This window comes from Panthera leo, chromosome E1 (assembly GCF_018350215.1).
Source record: "Panthera leo isolate Ple1 chromosome E1, P.leo_Ple1_pat1.1, whole genome shotgun sequence".
In the NCBI taxonomy this organism is placed as follows: domain Eukaryota; kingdom Metazoa; phylum Chordata; class Mammalia; order Carnivora; family Felidae; genus Panthera; species Panthera leo.
In genome coordinates this window covers 30459056-30483730 of record NC_056692.1, presented here as the reverse complement: position 1 = coordinate 30483730, position 24675 = coordinate 30459056, and the positions used below count along the sequence as shown (strand labels likewise).

Genomic DNA, 24675 nt, shown 5'->3' with positions numbered 1-24675 from the left:
GCTGGAGCACAGTGAGGGGACAATGGGGAAGATGGGGATGGGGGCACAGGAAGGTCTAGTCAGAGGGAGGCATGGGACACTGTAAGGGGGGGTGAGAACTCTTAATGTTGTTTTATGCAATGTGAAGCCGGTGGACGGTTGTCAGGAGAGGAGTGACAGGAGCAGTGGACACCACATTTTAATATAGCACTCCCTGTCTCTCTGTAGGGGGAGTGGATGTCTTACCGACTGGTGGGAAGGACACTGGGCAGTCAGGGGAACAGTGATGGTAGCCTTGGCCGGAGTGGGCAGTGTGTATAGAAAGAAGTGAACAAACTCAAGCTATGTGGAAAGTACAAATAGCAAAAACTATTGAGCAATTGTATGAGGGGTTTGAAGGACAGAAAGTAGTATCAGTGTAAGGTTTTCAAACTTCCAAACAAATTTGATGGACACACGACCGTAGGGAGATGGTGGCAAGGAGAGGCCACGCGAATGAGGCCTTTGCCCAGGTAGAACTGGCCTAGGTTAAGCAGGCAGAATTCACCAAGGACTTGGTCTACGTTCCCAGAGAAGACAGGTAGGCTTCTGACCCAGACTTGAGAGCTGCCCTCTGCGAGAGGATCCCAGGTGTACAGAAGAAAAGGGCAGCGGTGTTTATGCTGATGAGTATCAGAGTGTAATCTGGGGGCCACAGCCCAAGTGAAACCCTAAACTTTTGTCTGAAATGCCCTAGTGTTGACCTCAGGTCCCCTGCAGTGATTAGTCAGGGCAGCGGAAGGGACTTGGAAATACAATACTTCCAGCTCATCTCTGGAATCCCTTTACTGGAAGGAAGATGGTTGGCAACTTATTCTCTGACCCCCTTCCAGGATTTAAACACCTGGTTTTCTGAACAGTCAATTTTAAGAAAGTTGACATAAAGTATATGTCCCATTAGGTAAAATTATAAACCCATCTTCCCTAACATCGGGTTTGTATGTCTTATTTTTTAGCAGAGTATATAGACTAGGGATCTTCAGTCTGTATGGGTCTGTGACAATATGGTTTGACTAACTGAATCACCAAGTTGTTATCCAAAGTATTATCTCTGTGTGCCTTAATTCTCTTATTCTAATTCTCTTTCATAAAATAAAAATGGTGCCACAAAAGACCCTGAATAACCAAAGCAATCTTGAAAAAGAAAAACAAACCTGGAGGCATCACAATTCCAGACTTCAAAGTTATATTACAAAGTTGTGGTCATCAGGACATTATGGTACTGGTACCATAAAATTAAAGTGCTGGAATATAGATACAGATGTAGATAGATATAGATATATATCACATAAAATAATTTCTCAAACTAATTGTTCATGTGTTCATGAGGATGGCATCTCACAACTTTGTACCCTCCAATTGCTGTTACGGCCATAAAAACATAAAAGATCACACTTAAGGAGGACTCAGATATTGTCTTTAACTTATCCTTTTATCTATTAATGTACTCACTTGTTTGATAAATATTTACCAATGATAAGTATTTATCAAACAATTGAGTACATGAATACATAAGCGAGAACGAATTAAAGGCAATATCTAAATCCTTTTCCGGTACTAAATGTTATAGTTTTATGGCTAGAATGGTTCATAAAAAGTCTTTTAGGAGTGAAGACCTTCATGGATATAATTGAGTTGCAGCTACATTCATTGTTTTGTGTCTATCGATCCTATGTTGGTACTGGAAGATGTAGGTATGAGAAAGTAGGCTCTAGAACCCAATAGGACTGACTCCAAGCCTCAGCTCTGCCTTTGACCTACCCATGTGACCATGGGAAAGTTCCTTCATTTCTCTAAACATTAGTTTCTTCATTTAAAACCTGGAGATTATAATGGAACTGATTTCAGAGTAGTATTGGAAGGATTAAATGAAAACACTTAGCATAGTTTCTGGCTCATAATGAGTACTCAGCAGGCTTAGGCTATTATTAACTGACTTACAGGTTATTATTTTATAAGCTTTGGAGCCCAGTAACAGCGTCATCACCCTCTTTATTTTCTCCACTGCCCTAGCAAGGCAAAACTCTTGAGCATTTTAATAAGAGCAAACGTTCAACAGTACAAGTCAAATAGAAGTAAACTGATTTGGACAGGCATTGAGACGGATTAAATTCAACTCAGCTATAGAATTGAGCAATAACTATTGAGAGAATACATTCCATAAGGGTTCACTTTCACATTACAGAGTGCTTTCATTTGTATTATTTGTATAATCCTCTCAGCAAATCCTTGAGATAGGTATTATTTTTATATTACTGTTGAGTAAGTAGGTTTAAAAAATTAAAATGATCTCCCCAATTCTTAAAGTGACTAGAACCCTGATCTTTTGACTCCAAAGCTAGCTTTTGTGACCATGACTCTATCTTGGGAATCCACAAACCAAATTAGTTCTATGCTGTGAAAAATATCACTGTGGGAATCTGATCTTTACCCAGATGTTTTAACCATGATGCCATATAGTTCGTTCTTTCCTCAGTTGCTTACTAGTAACTAAGGATAGGTATACTTTTAGTCCCCCAATTAAAAAAACACACATAAAACAACACTGATCAATCACAACAGGTAATCTATAGCTGTTCTCTGTGCAAAGTTAGGCATTTGTGAACATTCATTATTCATTCACTCATTTTACATGGTATTCCAGAATAGTGTTTTTCTTTTCCTTCTGCTATTTTTAATGGGAACTATAGTATTATATATTTATTGGAATTATTTATTTTTTATTATTTTTTAAATATCTTGTTTTTGAGAGAGAGTGGGGAGGGGCAGAGAGAAAGGGAGCCACAGAATCCGAAGCAATCTCCAGGCTCTGAGCTGTCAGCACAGAGACTGATGTGGGGCTCGAACTCACAAACCGTGAGATCTAAGCTGAAGTCAGACACTTAACTGAATGAGCCACCCAGGTGCCTCTAGAATTATTTCTTTAACTTGTTTACATTACACAAATTTCAAATATATAGGAAAGTGCAGAGAATAGTATAACATTCATGAGCCCACTACCCAGCATATACATTAATATTGTGCCTTATTTGCATCATAATTTTTTAAAGAAATAAAATGGAACAGCTACTCTTGAGGAACAGCTACTCTTGATGTTAACATGAATCCTTCCCAGTTACATTTTGAAGTTTACAGACTAAACACTACTAAATGCTATAAATATAAAATATCTTATTCTGTACATCCTTCTGCAACTTGTCTCCTTCATTCAAGAGTGTTTTCAAGATTTGTCTACCACAGACAAGTAGATTCTTTTTATTAAATGTTTATTTACTGAGAGAGAGAGAGAGAGAGAGAGAGAGAGCATGCACATGCAGGTGCAAGCCAGCAGGGGAGGGGCAGAGAAGGGGGGTGGAGAGAGAATCCCAAGCAGGCTCCATGCTGTCAGTGCAGAGCCCAATGTGGGGCTCGATCCTATGAACCATGAGATCATGATCTGAGCTGAAATCAAGAGTCGGACCCTTAACCTGCTGAGTCACCCAGGTGCCCCCAAGTTGATTTTTGTTTGTTTCAAAAGCTATATAATGGATATACCACACTTTATTTATTCTGTGTTTGGAGAATATTTTGTGTTGTTTCCTATTTTTTGCTACTGGAACACTGTGCCTATTTACATAATTATTAGCGGTTCCCTCAGGTATACCCATCAAAATGGACTGCTGAGCCAAGTAGCATGTGGATAGTCAATTTTAATAGGTCTTTCCAGGTTGTTTTTCAAACTATCATTTACATTTTACCTAGAACATTTTATGACAGAGTTTTCATTTCCTTGTATATTTACCAACTTCTAATTAAAAGAAAATTTTTTAATGTTTATTTTTGAGAGAATGAGAGTGCACGAGCAGGGGATGGGCAGAGAGAGATTGGGACAGAGGATCCAAGCAGACTCTGTGCTGACAGCAGCTCGCCCTATGTGGAGCCGGAACTCACAAACTGTGAGATCATGACCTGAGCCGAAGTTGGTCACTCAATCGACTGAGCCACCCAGATACCCTACCAACTTCTAATTTTTAAGTTCTTGACAATCTAATAACTATGAAATGGTGTGATTTATTTTGCATCTCCCCACTTACTATGGAAGTTAACTTTTCATGTGTTTATACGCCATTTGGGTTTTTTTCTCTGTTCATATTTTCAGCTGCATTATCTGGGTTTTTCTTATTGATATATAGGAGTTCCATGTATATCACCAATATTGATTTTTTGTTGTCAATGTACCAAATGCCTTCTACCAATCTGTGTGTTGGGTTTTGATTTATCTATAGTGTATAATTGAACAGGGGTTGTTGCTTTCTAATTGAAATGTTATTTTATGGTTTCTGCTGTTTTATGTCTTTAAGAAACCTTTTCTTAACTCTTGGGTCATAAAGGTTTATTTACTTTTATATTGTCTTCTGCAAATTTCAACATTTTGCCTTATGCAGTTAAGTCTTTATACATCTGGAGTTTACATTTTTATGTGACATGATAGTGGAAATTCATTTTTGTATAAGGATAGTCCCTTGTTCCAATACCATTTTTTCTTTACCATATTTCACTATTGTAGTATAGTTGACAAACAACATTACATTAGTTTCAAGGGTACAACATAGTGGTTTGACAAGTCTTTTCATAATGCTCTGCTCACAAGTGTAGCTACCATCTGTCACCATGTAATGCTTCCAATACTATATTTTTAAATTATCCATTCTCTCTCACATGCTAGGGTTCAGTATGCACATGGATTTGTTTCTAGAAGGAAAGCTGTTCAATTATTTATTTTTCCTAGACCTGAGTCAGTATAACAGTATTTTCTTTATTATTGATCCTAATATCTGACAAGGCAAGTTTTCTCCCCCCCCCCCCCCCCCCCCCAAAGGTACTTTCCTACTTTTTCAAACTGCTTGATACTGTTAAGGTCAGCCGTTGGGCACGGTAAAGATAGGAGTTAGAGGCTAAAAAAAAATTAGCAGTCAAACGCTTTATTGGGAACTAAGGTTCTGGGAGAGGTTCCGTGACTCAGGGAGTGAGAGTCAAGGAAGTCACGCCTGGGTGTGGTGGGGTAGGGTTTTTAAGCTACAGTGGTTCAGGGTTTAGGTCTGGGTGGGCCTTTTTTCGCGCCAGGTCGTGCTGTCGCCCGGTGATTGGTTGACCTTCAGTTCTTCTGGCCCGCCGCTTGGGGCTTTTCCGTTGGGTTGCACTGACAAGATGGCCGTCCCCTCCGCTGTGGTTCCAGGGACATCCTAACAGATACCTTTCTTGTGAAGTTTAGAATAGGTGTGTTAAGTTCTTTGAACACTCTTAATGGATTTTTGCTTAAATTTCATTGGATTTATAGTTTGAATTGATAGTGTTGGGAAAATAAAGTTTTACACCATAAGATGGCCGAGGGGACTAAAACAAGCTCTGGTCTCTAGCTTGGAGACCCCTCTTCTGGGTTCTTCTTGCCCTGTTTGCCCCGCGTGCAAAAACCCACCACAGATGTGGAAGCTGACAACTATAAATTACCCTCCCCCCCTTCATTCAGAGCTCGGATCTTTGGAGAAACGGTCTCCTCTGAGCCTGCTGATGTTAAATAAATCGATCCACCAAGATCTCCGAGTGCCGCTTGGTTTTTCCACCAGTGTTCCAGCCTGGTTCTGTAACAATGGAAATGGTCTTCTTTAAAAAATTAAATATCCTAATCTATGAGTAAGATGTCACACAGGAATAATTACAGAAAACAACTCTTCTCTAGGTGTTTTAGGCAGAAAGGAATTTGATGTGGGGGATTAACTGCTGGCTAAGCTCCTAGAATAAGTATGTATTTGTTTTGTTTTTTTGTTTTTCAAATATGTGAGGGCAGGGATTGGCTATTTTTTCTTTCTTTTTTTCTTTTGTTTTTGCATTGTCATCAGAGAATGATATATATTCTTTAGTGTTTGTTGAAAATATCTTCTGTGGCTTACAGGGTCATCAATTTTAATGAATGTTTAATGAGAGTTTGCAAATTATACGGGTGTTCTGGCTATTGGGTATGGGGTTCTATAAATGTCCTTTAGATCAAGCATATGAATTATATGCTAGTGTTCCATCTCTTTGCCAATTTTTTGTCTGCTTGACCAATCAATTTCCTAGAAAAGAGCCTTAAAATGTTCCACTGTGATTGTGAATTTGCTGATTTCTCCTTGTATTGATGACATTTTTTGCTTTACATATTTGAGATGATGTTGTGAAATAAATATAAATTTAAGCATTCAGAATTCCTGAAAAGTTCTGTCCTTTATCATTATCCCATGAAATCCTATTTTTTTTCCTTGCCTTAAATTCTATTTTGTTTGATATTTTTAGAGCCATACAAACTCCTTTTTGTTTAGGGTTTTCTTGTGTATGTTTTCCATACCTTTCATACCTCTCATTTTCTGTGTCATTATATTTTAGTTATTTCTCCTGTAAACATATATAGCTGGGTTTTCTCAAAGTTTCTATTTTGAATAATTTTAAATGTGCAGAAAAGCTGAAGGAATAGAACAACAAAAAAAATGTTTATCTTTCCCCTAAATTCATCAGTTGTTTGTATTTTGTCGCTTTTGCTTCTCTTTCTTACAATTACCCAGTTTATCACATCATAAATATTGCACAATTATTTTTATTGAACTCTCTGAATGTAAATCACAGGTATCGTGATACCTTACTCTAAAATTATTTATGCTAAATTGCATGCATTCCATTATATAAATATATACACAATATTACAAATGCATAAGCACACACACTCATATATACACATTTTAATCATTTAACATTTTATTGCTGAGTAATTCATTGATGGGTATATCACAATGTGTTGTGATAAAATCAATTCAACTCTTGAAGGACATTTGTGGTTTTTTTTCGTTTTTTGTTTTCCAGTTTTGGGCTACCACAAATCAAGCTGCTGTGAACATATGTGTACAAGTCTATATACGGACAGAGCTATTTTTTTTCTCTTGGATATATACCTAGGAAGTGGAATGCCTGGATTCTATGGTAGGTGTATTAAAGAAATTGTCAGTTTTCCAAAGTGCTTGTTGTATCATTTCCGTTCTGCCAGCAGGGTATGAGTGTTCTATTGCTTCCACATCCTTGCCAGCACTTGCCTTGATCAATCTTTTTAGTTTTAGCCATTCTGATAAGTGTATAGTGGTACCTCACTGTGATTTTATTTTACTTTAAAGTTTTCATTTATTTAGGTAATCTCTACACCCAGGGTGGGTCTCGAGCTCATGACCCCAAAATCAAGAGTCCCATGCTCTTATTTTAAATTAAATTACCCTACTGACAAATGATGATGAATATTTTTTCATGTTCCTATATGCCACTGATATATCTTCTTTGGTGAGCTGTTGGTTTAAACCTTTTGCCTACTTTATTGGTTTGTGTTTTGAGAATTCATTCCATTAAATTTTAACATGTGCAATAGACTAAAACTAATCAATATCTCTTGTTTACCTCCTATAAATAAAACTCTGAACTCACCCTCCCTGTTTTAGGTTTTTGCTCTTTGAGTTCCACTTTGTTTTATTTGTCCATTTGTCTATTTCTTCCCCACCTGTCCATCCCATCTCTAACCTCTCCCTTCTCTTCTTTTGGAACTCCAGTCAGAAATGTTTTAACTTTTCAGTGTATCCTTCATGTCTCTTACTTAATCTTCACCTTTTGCATTTCTTTCTATCTCTGTGTTGCTTTCTGGAGAATTGCCTCATAGCCGCCTTTTTATCTATCCCTTTATTTCTCTTGAACAATTTTACCTGTTCTAATTTTAGTGACTATTGTATTTTTCATTTGCAGAAGGTTCTTTTTCAGATTTATTTATTTTTTTTCTTAGTGTTCCATTTCTAGACCTTCTTTTATTTAGTTGTCATAAATGCATATTGAAAGTTACTCATATTGGCCTGTTGTTACCTGTAGTTTTTTGGTTCCGGTAATCCTGTTTGCACATCTGCTAACTCTCTCACATGGAGAGTTGTTTCCTCAGATCTTCGTAACTCATTTATTGTATATGTATCTTCTGTGGGTGTTGTCCCACACCTCGGTAATTCTCCTGGGTAATTCCATGTGTCCTTCTTGTGAAAGTGTCCCTGTCTCTAATTCTGGCAGGATCTCAGGGGTTTCAGTGGTCCTGAATCAGATCTGGTGCTAATTTCTCTCTTTGTGGCTCCCATACAGGGCAGATGACATAAATTTAGGTCACATCTCTGGCATACACTCAGAGTTTGGTTTCTCCCAGCTGTCTTTTTATTTCTTTCTACTTAAGGCTTCAGGAAAAGCATGAGCTTCCTTGAGGGCCCCATGGTCTACAGCCTGGAGATTTTTCTGGTTTACTTGGAATGGAAGGGTTAGATCTGGAGGGATCCAGGCTTTATGAGGGTGTCCCCTGTCCAACCTCCCACCAACTATGGCCCAATACCAAGTCTTCAGTCCTTGTGTGAGTATTAGAACCCCAGCCCCAGCCCCTGGGGCATCAGTCTGTTTGGATTTCAGGAAGCTCCAAATATATTATTCCTCTCTTCCCCACCAGTGCTCTGAATCCATGAGCTCTGAGCTCCAAATCCATTTAGATACACGCTGAAGTCTGACAATGGAAATTAGCATTTCCCCTTTATTACAATGAAGCAGAGGCAACTATAGAATTACAACACTGCCTGAAACCAAACTTGCCCTCCGGGCACAGGCAGCAGTAAAAAGTCTCAATTCCAGTCCCACAGCCCACACTCTGGAATTTACTACATAAACTAGGGCAGATAAAAATGTGTATTTTCTACAAGTAGGAGGAGCCAGAAGGGGTTGATCTGGGCATATCTAATAGTTCCTGTTCTCAAACTCATCAGCCATTTAAATCACACATCTCCTGAGAAGGAGTGTGTGAATGAGTGAGGCCAGGAGGATTACTCTAAAGGAGGGAAGTTCCTCCACAGAGAAATACAGCATGGGGGAGTGTTGGGGGGAGGGGGGAAGGGGTAGTCAATCCCTTCTAAAGATATCCTTTGTGCTTGCATCTCTGGCTTTCATTCTGTCTTCCCTTTCTGAAATCTGGTGCATACTCTTCCTTTATTTTCAGCTAAACTCTATATTTAAGACTATTTTGGTGTATTTTGCCCAGAATTCCCATGTTTGAGGCCAGGAGCTTCAGCTGTCATGTTGTTGGAAGTTCTCTAGAGAGTGTTTTCACAAAGGAAACAGGATGGCCTATTAAAATAGGCAAGTCCTGAAGGAGAACAGGCCGTTTTAGACCTTTCTCCAAGCCTTTTCTAGGTTTCTCTGAGGCTGCACAAAATAAAAGCTATTTGCTTCTTCATTCATAAACTGTAATAAAGTAAACATGTGCATAAACCTCAACATACCCAAACGTATGTGTGCTTACCTTCCGAGTTTAGTAGATAAACACACTTTTAAACATATGCAGTACATGCAATTTGAATTTCTGGCCTTATATCTCCTATCTCACAAAATGCCATTTACATAGCATTTACGTAGCCATTTACATAGCATTGAAACATTGAAGCATTGCAGCTTCATCAAAGCACGCCTTTATAATGGGATTCCTTGAAGATGTTTGAAAATACTTCCTAGGTAAGGGTTTTGATGAAATTTCTTTTTTCAAGCAGTTGAATTTCAGTTTAAATATAATACAGTTTTGGGGCGCCTAGGTGACTGCCGGTTAAGCCTCTGACTTTGGCTCAGGTCATGATCTCGCGGTTCCTGAGTTCGAGCCCTGCTTCAGACTGCGTGCTGACAGCTCAGAGCCTGGACCCTGCTTCAGATTCTGTCTCCCTCTCTCTCTGCCTCTCCCCTGCTCGTGCTCTCTCAAAAATAAATAAGCATTAAAAAAACCATATATATACATATATATAATACAGTTTGTATAAAGAAGAGAGTTTAAGAGGCATTACAAAAACAGTAGGAAAATAGGTCTCTAATCTCTTGTGCATTTTGTCTAGAACCATCCTCATAGAACAAAACCGAACCAGCTCATAATTGAACAAAACAGTAGCATATCTGTGCTGCCAGATCTGATCTTATTTCTCTTTTTGGAAATTTGCATGAACATAGAGTTTGCCTTAATTTCAAGGCTTTAAGTTTAGAAGGAGAAACATTTCAATATATGCAAAATACACGGACATTTTTATTGAACATGTATTTACTTTGACAGGCAATGTGCAAACATGTTCTGTGTTTATTTTATATGGTCACCTCCTCAGTTCTCACTGGTTACACAATTCTTACCCCAGTTTACAGATTAGGAAACATGGATTTTCAGAGCGTATTGACATTGTGGTATGACATTGTTTCAACTACTTACTCAAAGCCAATTACAGGGTGCCGGTAGCACATATACTAACACCCAAAGGAGCTGAGGAAGCAAAAAGATCTTTGAGTTGCACGAAGATCTGAATTATGCAAGCAGCAGAAATCCTCGGTGGACACCATGATACCTTTTAGATTATCTTTCACCCTCCAGGGTGGCAAATTACCTGGTAGACCCATTATGAATTAGGTTATTTAATCCTTTTTGTGCCATGGACCCCTTTGGCCTCCTGGTGAATCCCATGCACCCCTTCTTGGAATAATGTTTTTAAATGCATAACAGAAGGAATAGAAATGACATTGGAACAGTATTCAGTTCTAGCATCTGATCCCGGAGATTTTCAAGCATTTCTGCTCTGTCCCTCTCACCTCCCAAGTGTACCAATCCCCTCAGAGACTTTCCCTGCCTTCTTCAGAGAAGGTAAAGGAGGGACACCCAAGCAGGTTTTAGGAGGTAAGGGGTGGGGAGGAGGATGAGATGGGCTAAGGAGCGGTTTCTGAGATGGCGTTAGTTTCTTCCTTTTCCCTTCCGTCCACAAGCCTCCTCACTCCCCTAGCCCCTGCATCTTGCCCGAGATCAAGTCCAGTACTTCTCTGGTTTTTCTTCTCTTCCATCTTCACGATCTCAGGCCCAGCCCCGCCCACCTCCCTAAGCCCGCCCTTCCGTGGCCACGCCCCCGAGGCTCCTCCCTCCACATAAATCCCTCCAGTGCCCCATCGCGCCTCTGGTCCCTGCCAATCACGCTGGACCACCCTCTCGGCCCGCCCCAGAGCGCACACCCGGCGGGTCCGCGGCTTCGCCCCGGAGGCGGAGAAGCTGGGGCTGCCAAAAGATGGAGTGTGGTGCGGTCGGCGGCTTCTCCGAGGAGCAGTTCCGGGAGGCCTGCGCGGAGATCCAGCAGCGCGCGCCGGCAGGCGCCAACTGGGAGCTGCTGGTGGAGACCCTGGGCTTCAGCATCTACGGGCTGCTGGACCAGGTAGCGGCCGGCCAGCTGGAGGATCCCAGGCAGTCGCTTGTCCGGGCCAACCTCCCCAGGGGAAGCGCGGGGCAGCGGCCTAGGAAGTCAGGGCCGGAGTTGGTCACGCGGAGCAGGGAGGAGCGAACGCTGGGGCAGTGCTGGCAACTGACTTTGCCCCTGCAGTTGGGAGGTCATCCGAATTCAGCCTAAGTCTGAGGCCCAGGGCGGGAGTGGTTTGTTGGAAGCTAATGATAGGGTTAAAATGCAGGATTGCAGAGTCTGAGCCCCATGCACTTGGCTGCAAGGGACGTGGATCCTCCTCCCGGGTGGGTGCCACTGATGTGTGTATGTTGGTGGGGTGGAGAGAACCTTAGGGTTTGCATACAGGTGGGAAGGAGACCAGACTTTTCAGAAATGTGCAGGGTGATAGTGTGTGTGCAGAGCAGTGTGGCTGAGAAGGGAGCTAATATCATCTCAGTCATTTTAGTCATTTCATTTCGCAGCTGCCCCTTTCTTGTAAGGGGCACTTAAGAATTTGGTCTGAAGCTTTAGGGAGAAGATTAACTTAAAGGGTAGGAGGAATAGAGTTGGTTATTAAGCAATTCTCCAGGCACTCCCGGAGGCCTTTGGAATCAGGTAGCTTTCCAGGTGGAATGATTGCGTTGTACCTGAGACCTTTCATCAGTTACAGTGAGTGATAGTAGCTGAAGGCACATGGGATAATAAATCACTTTTAGGCAAGTGAAGTGAAATCAAGGTTTACTGGCAGAGAACCAGAGTAGTATAGAGTAGGGAGGCACTCTGAACGTGTGTGTAGCAGGGCCATGGGGTGTGACAAAATGAACAAGAAGCTCACAGTCCAGCGCAGGTGGAATTAATTTCCGAGTGTAATTTCATTAGGTGCCTTGGTGCCAAAGTGGACATGTTTTCAGACAAAATCTTTTATTCTTCTGACCATTCCATTTTCCTTACCAGCCATATCCAGGCATTTGCCAAGTTTTGTCAATTCAGCTGCTCAGACAAGCCTGATATCTGGCCCCCTTCCCTTCCGTTTTCATTCCTTTGTGGTTGGCACTTTGGATGGTACCTTTCACCTAGAGTTGCAGAAGACTTCTGGCCTTCCTCCTTCCTCTCTGATCCCTTCCATCCTACACATTACAGCCTGATCAGGCACCTGAAGGAGAGGCTGTGGTCTTACCACTCCCCTTTCAGTGGCACTGTTGATTGCAGATTTAATACTATTATAATAGCTCACACACTGCATGCTGTCTTATGTTCCAGGCACTGTTTAAGTGCTTCACAGGTATTGACTTACTGAATCCTCATGTCAGTCTTAATGTAAGGCGCTGTAATTATCACCTTTTTACCTATATGGAAATGAATGTGTGCAAAGGTTAAGGTGATTGCTCAAGGTCTGAACTGGGATCAGAACTCACCTGTCTACTTCCAGATCTGTGCCATGAGCAGGCTCCTGCATTGCCTCTCTGAGAGAAGTCAAATGCTGCTGGGTAGACTATACAGATCTTTCTAAACTTATGATGGGTTTACATCCTGATAAACCCATCATAAGCTGAAAATATCATAAGCTGAAAATGCATTTAATATACCTCACCTACTGAGCATCACAGTTAGCCTAGCTGATCTTAACTGTGCTCAGAATGCTGTCATTAGCCTATTGTTGGGCAAAATCATCTAACACAAGGCCTATTTTATACTAAAGTGTTGAATATCATGTAATTTTTTGAAGAGTGTACTGAAAGTGAAAACAGGATGATTGTATGGGTGCAGAATAGTTGTAAGTGTAGTGGTTCACTGCCCCTGCCCAGCATCAGAAGGTACTATATCACGTATCACTAGCCCAGGGAAAGATAATTCAAAATTCAAAGTACTGTTTCTACTGAATGCATATTGCTCTTGTGCGTTTGTAAAGTCAAAAATTATAAGTTATCCTGTCAAGTTGTTGACTGTATTGAATTGCATTAAGGCTTTTTATTTTATCCTGTTTCTTTTTATTTTTTAATGTTTATTTATTTTATTATTAAAAAAATTTTTTTAATGTGTACTTTTGAGAGAGAGAGAGAGAGAGAGAGAGAGAGAGTGTATGAGTGGGGAAGGGCAGAGAGAGAGACACACACACACACAGAATCCCAAGCAGGCTCCAGGCTCTAGGCTCTGAGCTGTCAGTACAGAGCCTGACACGGGACTTGAACTCACTGACTGAGAGATCATGACCTGAGTCAAAGTCATCCACTTAACTGACTGAGCCATGCAGGTGCCCCAATGTTTGTTTATTTTTGAGACAGAGAGAGAGAGAGAGAGACCGAGTGGGGAGGGGCAGAGAGAGAAGGAGACACAGAATCCTAAGCAGGCTCTAGGCTCTGGGCTGTTAGCACAGAGCTTGACTAGGGGCTCGAATTCAGGATCGTGTAATCATGACCTGAGCTGAGGATCAACAGACTGAGCCACCCAGACGCCCCTCATACTTCCTGTTTGTTAATACCATCTAAAGATTTCCACTCTGTTCAGATGAGTGAACTAGTTTGGTCCCAACTTACATTTCCAGCTTTATCTCCCATGACTCATCTGCACACCCCTTGTCCTCCAGCCAGCCCAGAGCACTCTACCCTTTACTCCAGTGAGCCTGTGCTTTCTTGCTTTTGTGCTTGTGAGCTGAGACAGTGCCTGGCTTTCTATTGTGTCTTGTTGCCATTGTGTATTGTTACATTGCAGGGCCTGCCTCCCTCCTGTGGGGAGGACATGAGTGGTATTCAGAATAGTTCCTATCCCTACTAATAATACCGTATGTCTTATTTCAACCTGCTTAGGGATAAGGGCAGTCATGGTACACTGATGTAAATTACACGTGCTCCCAGGTAACTTCTTTAAGTTTAAAGGGCGTGGGATTCCAGTAGGTGTGCCCTGAGCCTCAACAGCTAGGACAGAGGGCCATTGCTCCATGGCCACTTTGTTCTCCATCTGTATTAAAATGTCAGGAGGCCCTACTGAGTCAGGGTATAAGCCCTTTCCTAGAACCCTTCCTGGGTTCTAGCATTTTCCAGCATTATTTGCTGCCTGGCCCACTTTGCTAAAGCCTCATTTTCTTTCCAGTTTGACTCCACGTTTTGCCTTCTTCCCGGAAGAGAATTCCCTCTAATTTCCAGTTAGTAAATCTTTTCATCCGAATACGATACCTTATCAAAAGTGAATTCACTTGTCCCACATTCTGCACCTATCTGCCCCAAAGCCCTTTTCTGTCTTGTGGGCCAGTGGTGTTTAATCCACCCTGCATGTTACCATTATGTGTCTTTTCTTCCACCAACCCATACCATTTTACACACATGAGTGTATATGGCCTTGGGTCCTCAGGTCCCCAACTGGGGGCTCAGACCAGAAGACCTTGGTCCTTCTGTTAGTCTTCATCTTGATTAATCTACTTGACTATTGCTGCAGGTGAGTCCAGGTGAGGTTCAGTATTTCAGTTTTTGCTTTCTGGCTTTTTAAATTCCAACAACTGGGGTAAACAGAGTGGACTTGTTTGGAGCCCTTTAATGTTGAAGGGCCAACAGGGGGTACGACTAGTCCATCTAACTTTAGGTAGTGCTACTTTGCCTCAACCCCATCAACATTTGCTTCATTCATCCTGTTTCTTAATAACCATCTAAAGATTTCCACTCTATTGAGATGAGTGTTCTGATTCTCCCCTCTCTTTCCCCATTTTCTTGTTAGTCTAATTTTTATTGGCATCTTTAACATCCATATAAGGGATACTGAGATAGGTAATCTGGTAAGTCTTCTTGGATTGCTCGAATTTTGCAGCAGTAAGGTTACACATAGTACCCATGCAAAGGGGACCTCCTCTATCAAAGTATTTACCATGATTTGGCTAAAAGGCATATTTAATAGATGAATATCTCCATCATGATAAAGCCAGTCCAACATGACTTGCATATAAAGCATATTAGTGGCCTCATGGGGTGGGGTAGGGAAAAGCAGGTAACACTAGGAATTTTTATGATAGGAAGAATCGGGCAGCCACCCTTCTCAGTGTAAACAGATTTTGCAGTGGCTTTTATCCATTCCACCAGGTTGACTGTTCCCTTGGGAACAACCTACTATGTGTCTGGATCACGTATAGACATTTATGTTAATCCACCATGAACTGTGACGATGATCTATTTTGCATGTTTTGAAAAGACTGAAGTGTAGGGGCATTTTAGTTATCTGGTGTAAAAAATAAATTATATTAAATTAAAAAAAAGATTGTAGCTTTTTCTGTTTATGTTTTTTATTTATTTTTGAGAGAGAGAGAGAGCGAGCGAGAGTGCACAAGCAGGGGAGGGACAGAGAGAGAGGGAGACACAGAATCTGAAGACAGGCTCCAGGCTCTGAGTAGCTGTCAGCACAGAGCCCGACACAGGTCTTGAACTCACAAACCATGAGATCATGCCCTGAGTTGAAGTTGGAAGCTTAATCGACTGAGCCACCCAGGTGCCCCATAGATGGTCACTTTTGATATACAGTATTTTGATACTTTTTCATTTTCTCTTTTTTTATTAAATCACAGGTTTTTGACTTTGAAAGTTTCTTTGAAACCATTCTGTTCAATGCCATCATCTTTTTCATTCACTTCTTTTTTTCTACTTCCTTTGCCTGCTGTTTCCTTCCTCTCTTCTCTTTTTTCCTCCCCAGGTTGTAATGTCAATAACTTACCATTACATAGTGATTTAATTTACAAAATGCTGTCACGTGTAAGTTTCCTTTATCCCTGTAAACAAATCTGGAAGATAGGTAGGGACAGGCCTATTTTCCTATTTTACAGATGGAAATAATACCCAGTTGTTAAGTGAGCCACACAGGACCTAATTACTAGTAACTAGACATGAACCAGCCTACTTTGATAAGCTTAGCACCAAATATACAGCTTGCTTCAAGGCAAGAATTACTTTCTCTTTCTGGAGGATAAGCAAAACTAGCCCCGAACTGCCACATGGTATCATGGGAAGAACATGGGTTTTGGAGGCAGACAATCCTGGGTTAAGATCTCCATTCTGCCCACTGTCATTCATTTTTTTTCATTCGGAGAAGATTCATCAAAGTGCCTCCCATGTGCTATTGCCCTCACAGGCACTGGGGATAAACAATGAATGGGAAGATGTGCCACCGTTCCAATGAATGAGTTCTTGAACAATGAACGACATTCACTGATGAGAATAAACCCATAGCATGTAATGATACATTGGGTGAAAAATGCTATGAAGACAGTAAAGTGGGGTAAAGGGATAGAGAGATGGTATCACAGTGGTGGCCAGGGATGATGTGATGTGTTTTAGATGAGGGAATCTGGAGAACCCTTCTGCCGAGGTAACATTTGAGTGGGGACAGAAATGAAGTGAGAGATTGCATCATGCAAATATCTGGAGGAGAAATGTACCAGAGAGTGTTTTTCAAAGCGCAAGCACATTAGGATCACCCTGGGAGCTATTAAGACATGACCAAGCCCTACTCTAGAATCCTGGAATTAATTGATCTGGGTTGTGGCCTGGGTAGTCCTTTGAAAAACTCCCCTTTCATTACAGGGGTTGATCATTCTGTTGTCTCTACTTTTGTGTATGTTTGAAATGCTTCATAATCTGGTTTGTTGTTGTTTTTGTTTTCAATGTTAAAACTTCCCAGGAGATTCAAATGGACTTGCTGGGTTTTAAATCACTGTAGTAGGGGGAACACTGAGTGCTAAGTCCCTGAGTCAGGCGAAGCTTGCCTTGTTTTCCAGGAAGAGCCAAAAGGATACAGGACTGGGGTGAATCTATGGTTGGAGAGTAGCCAGGGGCCAGGCCCCACTTACTAGCTGGGTGATGTTATTCAGTTATCTTTTCATTTTGAAATCCCAGCTTCCTCATTTTCAAAACAAGGATAATATTTACCTTTCAGAATTACTGACCTCTCAACAGTCATCAAATGAAATGGTATATGGCACAATGGTATTTCTTTTTTTTCTTCTTTTTGTGTTTTATTTCTAACCAGTTGCCAAGTGATGCTGAAGCTACCAGTCCAGGGACTATACCCTGAGTACCACCAATGTATGGGGACCATCTAGAATGGTGCTGGGGGGTGGAGAGTCCTAGAGAAGCAGTGAGTGGAAACTGAAAGGTAAGAGGGAGAAAGAAGAATATCTTAAGACAAAAGCAACACCATTTGAAGACTCACTCTCCTGATTTTTAAGTTAGTGGCCACCTGGGGGAGTGAATGTTGACTTCTGAGCTGTGCCAAGAAGTCTCCCTGGTAGAGAAGGGCCACAGGTCACTTACAAAAGCGTTCCCAGTGATCTGCAGTCAGGTCTCCTTGGAGCTCTGGGCCACATCATCATGCCAGTTGACACTGTGACATGCCTACAGAGAGTGTGAAATCAGCAGGCAGAGCTTTGCACCCTCAATTTAGACCAAGTAAGCAGTGGTCTGAGCTGATGGGGTTAATGGCTTGACTTCTTAACATTTTTAAATCTGAATGTCTGGCGCTGTGAGAAGGGACTGCCTGCAGTGTGCCTTTGTCCTTTAATGGGCCTTCTAATCAAGAAGTTTGCTCAGGAGCTGACAGCTCTTTTCCAGGGACTGTTCTTTTCTATGCTGTGTACCTACTAAAATACAAAAAGCCTGGCATTCCTAGGAAAATGGTGTTTAGCCAGGCTGGGCTAAGGGACAGTTTGGCCTTTAGGTGGGAAGCACAGATTTAACTCCCACAAGAACAGGTTTACTTCAATGGCTGAGAAGTTTCCACTAGCACCCCACAGGTGAGATCATCATCATCAGGAGTGTCTTCACTTCCAGATTACAGGACTGTTCTGCCCCCTTCTCTCACCCTTTTACCTCTCTGCTAAGGGAGGAGTAGCTACCGGCATGAGTGACCTAATGATTATTGGACCTGGGACACTTATGGAGCCACATTTTACCAGTGGGCAGGGCCACCATGTTTGAATGCAGAGCACCCATGTGTGGCATTCTTCTACCTGCCACAGACTGAGGCCAGCTCTTGTGCTCTCTTGCTCATGCTCTCTCTCTCCCTCTGTGTGTCTCTCTCTCTCTCCCTTTTTCCATATTCCTGAGCAAGCAGCTGGATGGATATATCAGAGCCTCAGGTCTTCCCCTCCTCACCTCTCTCTCCTGATGAGCATGTGGTGTGAGACTGTGTGAGAATGCTGGTCCCAAGGTTTAAATTGAGGGGACTGAGAGGAGAGGGCTGAGCAGGACCTCCCACTCCTGTCTTGGTATAAGCCAGGCTTCATACCCTCACCCTGTCTTTCACCAAATTCCTCCATGGGGATCACAGGAGGTGACTATTAATAAAGCAAAACTCTGATTTTCATTGGGCCTTCAGGACTCTGAGAGCAGAAGTGACTTGTCAGCAAAGATTTGGACATTCTGGATCCCTGGACACAATACCATACCAGTTGAACCAGGGGCTGAATTGGAGCAGTGTCAAGTGGAATATGGTTCTTGCTGGGTCTTCCAACCTGCTGTTGACATCAGAGTCACCACCTATGGGTGGAAGGAGAATTCTAGTGGACCCTTCAGTGGGAATAGTTTGTTACTTCACAAGCTCACAGTCCCTGGACATAATTTTGTGAGGCTATTTTATCCATCAGGGAAATTATGTAAATGAATGTATTCATGTAAGAAAGGGAGCATCCATGCAAATACGAACCTTTGAATTTTAGTCTGGGACTTTTAATGTGTTTTGTTTTTTAGGAGGGGGGAGAGAGAGAGAGAGAGAGAGAGGGAGAGAAAGAAAGAAAGAAAGAAAATATGAATGAGCCAGGGAGAGAGGCAGAGGGGGAGACAGAGACAGAATCCTAAGCAGGCTGCATACTCAGTGCAGAGACCCATGCTGGGCTTGATCCCACGACCCTGGGATAATGACCTGAGAGGTGAAATCAAGAGGTGCCCCTTTAATGTGTTTTTACGACCCAGAAAAGCTTAGATGGGGTGCCTGGGTGGCTCAATCGGTTAAGTGTCTGGCTTTGGCTCAGGTTATGATCTCACAGTTTGTGAGTTTGAGCCCCACATTGGGCTCTCCGCTCTCACTGCAGAGCTTGCTTCGGATCTTGTCTCTCTCTCTGTCCCTTCCCAGCTCTCTCTCTCTCCCTCTCTGTCAAAAGTAAATAAACACTAAAAAATTAAAAAAAAAAAAAGACCCAGAAAAATTTAGAGATAGACTTAACCACCTTATTTTGCCATTTAGTTTAGGATAGATACCTCTCCATAGCTACCTTTGGGTGAATGAAAACTCCAAAATATTTGTTCATGTGCTCGTTCAAGCAGTCTTTAGGACCTGTTGTGTGCCTGGCATATGCTAAATCCCGGTGATACCTGATGAATAAGACAAAGTTCATACCTTCAAGAAGCTTTAAGACAATAAAACAAGCACTTTATATATTATATAGATCTGAGTTTCTGACCTTTATCATTTTTTTTTTTTCTCTCTTGGAACATCTTCTTTTAACATTTTTTCCAGAGTAGGTCTGCTGCTGAATTCCTGCAGTTTTTATTTGTTTGAAAAACTTTTTATTTCTCCTTCACTTATTTATTTTGAGAGAGAACAAGGGTGAGCAGGGGAGGGGCAGAGAGAGAGGGAGAGAGAGAATCAGAGCATTGTCAGCACAGAGCCCAACGTGGGGCTCAATCTCGCGAACCAAGAGATCATGACCTGAGCTGAAATCAAGAGTATGTCGCTTAACTGACTGAGCCACTCAGGAGCCCCTCTCCTTCACTTTTGAAGGACAGTTTCACTGCATACAGCATTCTAGGTTGGTGGATTTTCTCTTTTAATACACTATGTATTTTATTCCACTCTTGTTTTACATGGATGGTTTCTGACAAGATGTCTGGTGTAATCTGCATCTATGTTCCTCTATAGGTCAAGATTTTCTTTTTCTTTTCTGAATTTAAATAGGATATATTTTGCTACCTAATTTGGATGTAAATTAAAAATAAGTTAATTAAAAAAATAAATAAATAGGGTATATTTAAGGTGTTTTTTTTTTTGTATTTGTCCCGTATGGTGTGCTCAAGATGGGCAGATTTACTTTGAAGGGTGGTCTGAGCCTGCACAGTAAACACCCATGTGATTCAAAATAAAACGTAAATATGACTACGACACAAAGTTTCCTCTCTTACATGTGTAATTGCAGTACGACTCATTGGCAGTTCAGAGTTTTCCGGAGTTGTATGTTTTGGAAGTGGTGGTAGCAATGGTCTCGAGCAGGGATCACCAGACTTTTCCTGTAAAGGGCCAGCGAGTAAATATTGGAGGCTTTGTGGGCCAAGAGGCAAAATGGAAGATATTATGTAGGTGCTTATATAACCACCTAGAAATGCAGAAACAATCCTTAGCTTGTGGACTGTTCAAAAATAACCAACAGGACAGATTTGGCATCACCTGACTAAAGTATGTTTCTGACACCTGATTGCTCGGTCATTTTAGGATTTATGAGCCTGAGACTCTAGCTGGGTTCTCAGATTCCTCATCTGTAAAGTGGAAATAATTCCTGTTCTGCCAAATTTGTATGGGGATCCAATGAGAAGATACATTTTGAAACACACAGTAAATTAAATGGTTTTTGTTGTGAGCCATAGCTAAGTGTATATGTCCTACCCAATATACTCCCCAGAGGCCTGGTTTATACCTGTTGTCCTGGTGATATTTTTACCACATCCCTTTCACTCTCAAAAGTATGCTGGTTGGAATGATAAATAATACGGTCATCCTCGCTATAACTATATGCACTTCAACAGCTTTCTTATTTATCCAATGGTATGTTTGGAGAGGTCAGTGACAATCCAGAGGCAGTATCACAGACCGTGACCTCAGCTGTCCGATCACTGGCTGCAAGGCCAGGTTCTACGGTCATTATTTGAGTGACTTTAGGTGAGTTTCACAGACTTTTTTTTTTTTTTTTTTTTTTTACAGCTCTAATGAGGTATCATTTGTATACCATAAAATTTACTCAGTTTAAGTGTACAGTTCAATGAATTTTAGTAAATTTATGGAGTTATGCAGCCTTCATCACAGTCTAATTTTAGAACATTTGTGATATCCCCAAAAGACACTTCTTGTGGTTGTTATCATTCCCAGTCCAGACAGCCACCAATCTGCTTCCTGTCTCTGTAGACTTGCCTTTTCCAGAAATTTCTCCGAACTCCTTTAGCCTCAGTTTCCTTGTCTGAAAAATGGGTTTCCCAATGAGCCACACTTCATATTATCATTGTGTGGATTAAGTGAGATAATCCGATATCAGTCCAGTGTCCGGTATTCAATAAGCACTCAGTGAATGTTAGCCATCATTATTATCTTACCTAGCTATGTGCAATCCTTAGGGATTAAACCTGCCATGTTTTCGTAGAGAGATCTAAAATATTAAATCAGATTTACTCAACTGCCTTTTTTTTTTTAAATGTTTTTATTTGTTTTTCAAGGGGAGAGAGAGACAGAGCATGAGTGGGGGAGGAACAGAGAGAGAGGGAGACACAGAAGCTGAAGCAGGATACAGGCTCTGAGCTGTCAGCACAGAGCCCAATGCGGGGCTTGAACCCACGAACTGTGAGATCATGACCTGAGCCGAAGTCGGACGCTTAACTGACTGAGCCACCCAGGCGCCCCACAACTGCCTTTTTTTTTTATCTTGATACACCCTTCCAAGTGGCAGCTGTAGCTTGATTCCTGTCATTAGAATTGATGCTCTTTGGTGAAAAATGCTTACTTTTCATAACTTCAGAGCCTGTTTACTTGCCACAGAGTGGCTGGAGTTGGTCAGCTTCCACAGTCATAGTTGAGATCTTGTCCCCTCCTGCGGAATGGGAATGAGCTCTTCTTTGAGAGGTTAAGAAAATTCAGCACACACTCAGAGGTGCATTTTCAGGATGAGACAAATGTGATTTATCAAGACTGTCTCCCAGTCAGTGAGGTCAATGCAGATGAACATCATGATTTACAGAGACGGGGTGACACCTTTCTGGATCAGGTGGGGGAGAGGTAAAGGAGGTCTAACAGATTAGTCCTCTGAGGGAGCTGCAAATGTCAAATGCAAACATTGTGACATTTTGGCATTTCTCATATGTAAACACATGAGCTCTTACAGAATTTATCCTGCTCAGGACAAATAAGTGTGCTGTTGGCAGTAGTGTTTCTCAAAATATGTTAACCTTATGAATGCAGTTGAAAATAAAATGTCCAGTTCTTTTGTGCATTTGAATCAGCACTGCTAAGAAATACAACAATCTGATGTTTAGACAAGTGTCCCAGAATAACAGAGTATCTTAAAAATTACTGATTAGTGAGATCAGTAGCAAATTGCCAAACCCTGTCCCCACACCTCCACCATTTCTTCATTTATAAAGTGGAGATAATAATATGCTTACCTCATAGGATTATATTATGTATTAATCACCAAGCACAGTGCCTGGCTTCATACTCCATAGATGTTAGTTTCTCTAAAAAATGTGCATTATGTTACAGTTCTGAATCCTCAATTATTTAATATGGAAAAGGGGATCATTGTACCCACCTTATGAATGACAATGACATCTAATATCTGCTAAGTACTTATGTGTGAGGCACAATGGTAAGAATTTTAGATGGATTAGCTCACAATCCTCATAATCATCCCCTTAAGTACAAATTCATTAGACCCACTTTGCAGCTGAGGAAAGCAAGGCTAGTGGGTAGAAGAGCTTTGACCCTACTGGGTTGTGACTCTGAGCCCATGCGGTAACCACCATGGGGTATTTTCTGGTTTTTGAGATGACTCTGGAATAATACACGTAAAGATAGCAAAGCACTAGTCCGTTGAAAGTTCTGTTATTCATCCTTTCCCATTCCTGCCTATCTCCTGCTCTGGATCTGAATCTCTACAGAAGAGGCATCTAAAAAATATTCCTCTGGCTGCTTGGAGGCCTGTTAGACAAACACCAGGCTTAAGGCCTCAGGGGAGCATCTCAGTGGGCGGTCCATTCTGGGTGGTCCAGGGAAGGAGCAAGAGCACTGGCTTGGGGACCAGAAGGAACAGGTTCCCGTCCAGCCTTTGCAACCAACAGCTTCATCAGTGGGACCCTTGGCAAGTCACTGACCTCTTTTACGTAAAGGTCTAAGGCCCCTTCTGGCTCTAAGATGCTATGTGATGGGTCTTCTTTATCTTAATCATTAGATTGTGGTTTGGAACAGTGGTTTGAAGGAAATGTGCAGACAGTAGGGCTAAACAGGAGACACTGAAGGAAGTAGAATGGCCCATATCACCTTCTTTCTGGCTGTCCCAAGTACTAGCTGTGGGACTCAAGCAAGTAATTTAGCCTGCCTGAGATAATTTCTTCACATAAAGATGGAGATAACACTAACATCCCCATCTCTATCACAGAACTCTGTTAAAGATTACATGAGGTAATGAATATAAAACTGAAAACTGAACAATTACTAGTATTAGTAAAATAATTTATAGCAGGTCAAAGTGACCAGAAAACTTCAAATACAGAATGCATGGCTATTGCATGACTACTGACATCACCAGGGGGAAGTATGTTCCAAGCTCAAAAGCCAAGAATATGTGTATGCCCGATTTCTTCCCAGGGCCAAGGATACAGTAAGTCCTAGCAAGTTTATAATTTTATAATAAAATTTGTTAATTTTTTGTAATTATACTTTTTTCTGACCTAGTGGAAGGAGGTGGCACTTTCTATAACAGTGTGTGGAGTTTCAGATATGCAAAATTAAATATACTTACTGTTGATTAACACTGGCCATGATCTCTTCCCTCTCTTCCTTGACAATGCATTGTAGCAATGCTTATGTACTTCTGTACTGTTTTAATGGATTTATACATAATAGTTTCTCCTTGTAAATGCATCTAAGTCTTATCAGCACTATTCTGGCCGTCTGCTTTTCTACTTTAGAGTAATAATGCCAAGTAAAAACAAACCTGGACTCACAAGGAGAGACTTTTATCCAAAAGGATTATTGCAAAGTGGGGAGAGAGATTATTGTAATAGGGAGAACGCTTTGACCATAAGATCTGTGAATGTCTCAAGAATGAGGCAAAGAGAGTTTTTCTTTTATAGAGATGAGTAAACAAGGTGAGAAACCAGTGTGAGGAAGTGAGATAAAAGGTGGCATGCCTGGATAGTAGATCAGAGAATATTTTGCCCTGAGGCTAATCTGTTCTCAGGAGGGGCTGTATGCTGGCTCAACCTGAGGGTGGGCCAACATTTAGGGGAAGAATGAGAGAAACTTAACCAGTCTGGTTCACAAGCATTTTGTTCTGAGCGGATCAGTGGGGACAAGCAGTTCAGCTAATCATTTATGAGGCAATGTAAGGGAATTCAGAGCGTCTGTGTCTGGCCTTGTCACAGGTAAA

The 24675-nt window shown here is 41.4% G+C and overlaps 1 protein-coding gene across 4 annotated transcripts in view; it reads left to right on the top strand.

The window, feature by feature from the left end:
- The first annotated feature begins 5207 nt into the window (after positions 1–5207).
- The window catches only part of LOC122206920 (phosphatidylcholine transfer protein), a 32700-nt gene continuing 13232 nt past the window's right edge, over positions 5208–24675 (top strand). For 2 of the 4 annotated variants that reach the window (XM_042916575.1, XM_042916574.1), the window contains exon 1: positions 10860–11300. In XM_042916575.1, the coding sequence (XP_042772509.1) occupies positions 11157–11300 (144 nt within the window). In that variant the 5' untranslated portion in view covers positions 10860–11156. Of the gene's footprint in view, positions 5275–10859; positions 11301–11331; positions 11609–17303; positions 17430–24675 lie in introns of those variants that run through there. The other 2 variants (XM_042916576.1, XM_042916578.1) reach the window with 2 other exon arrangements.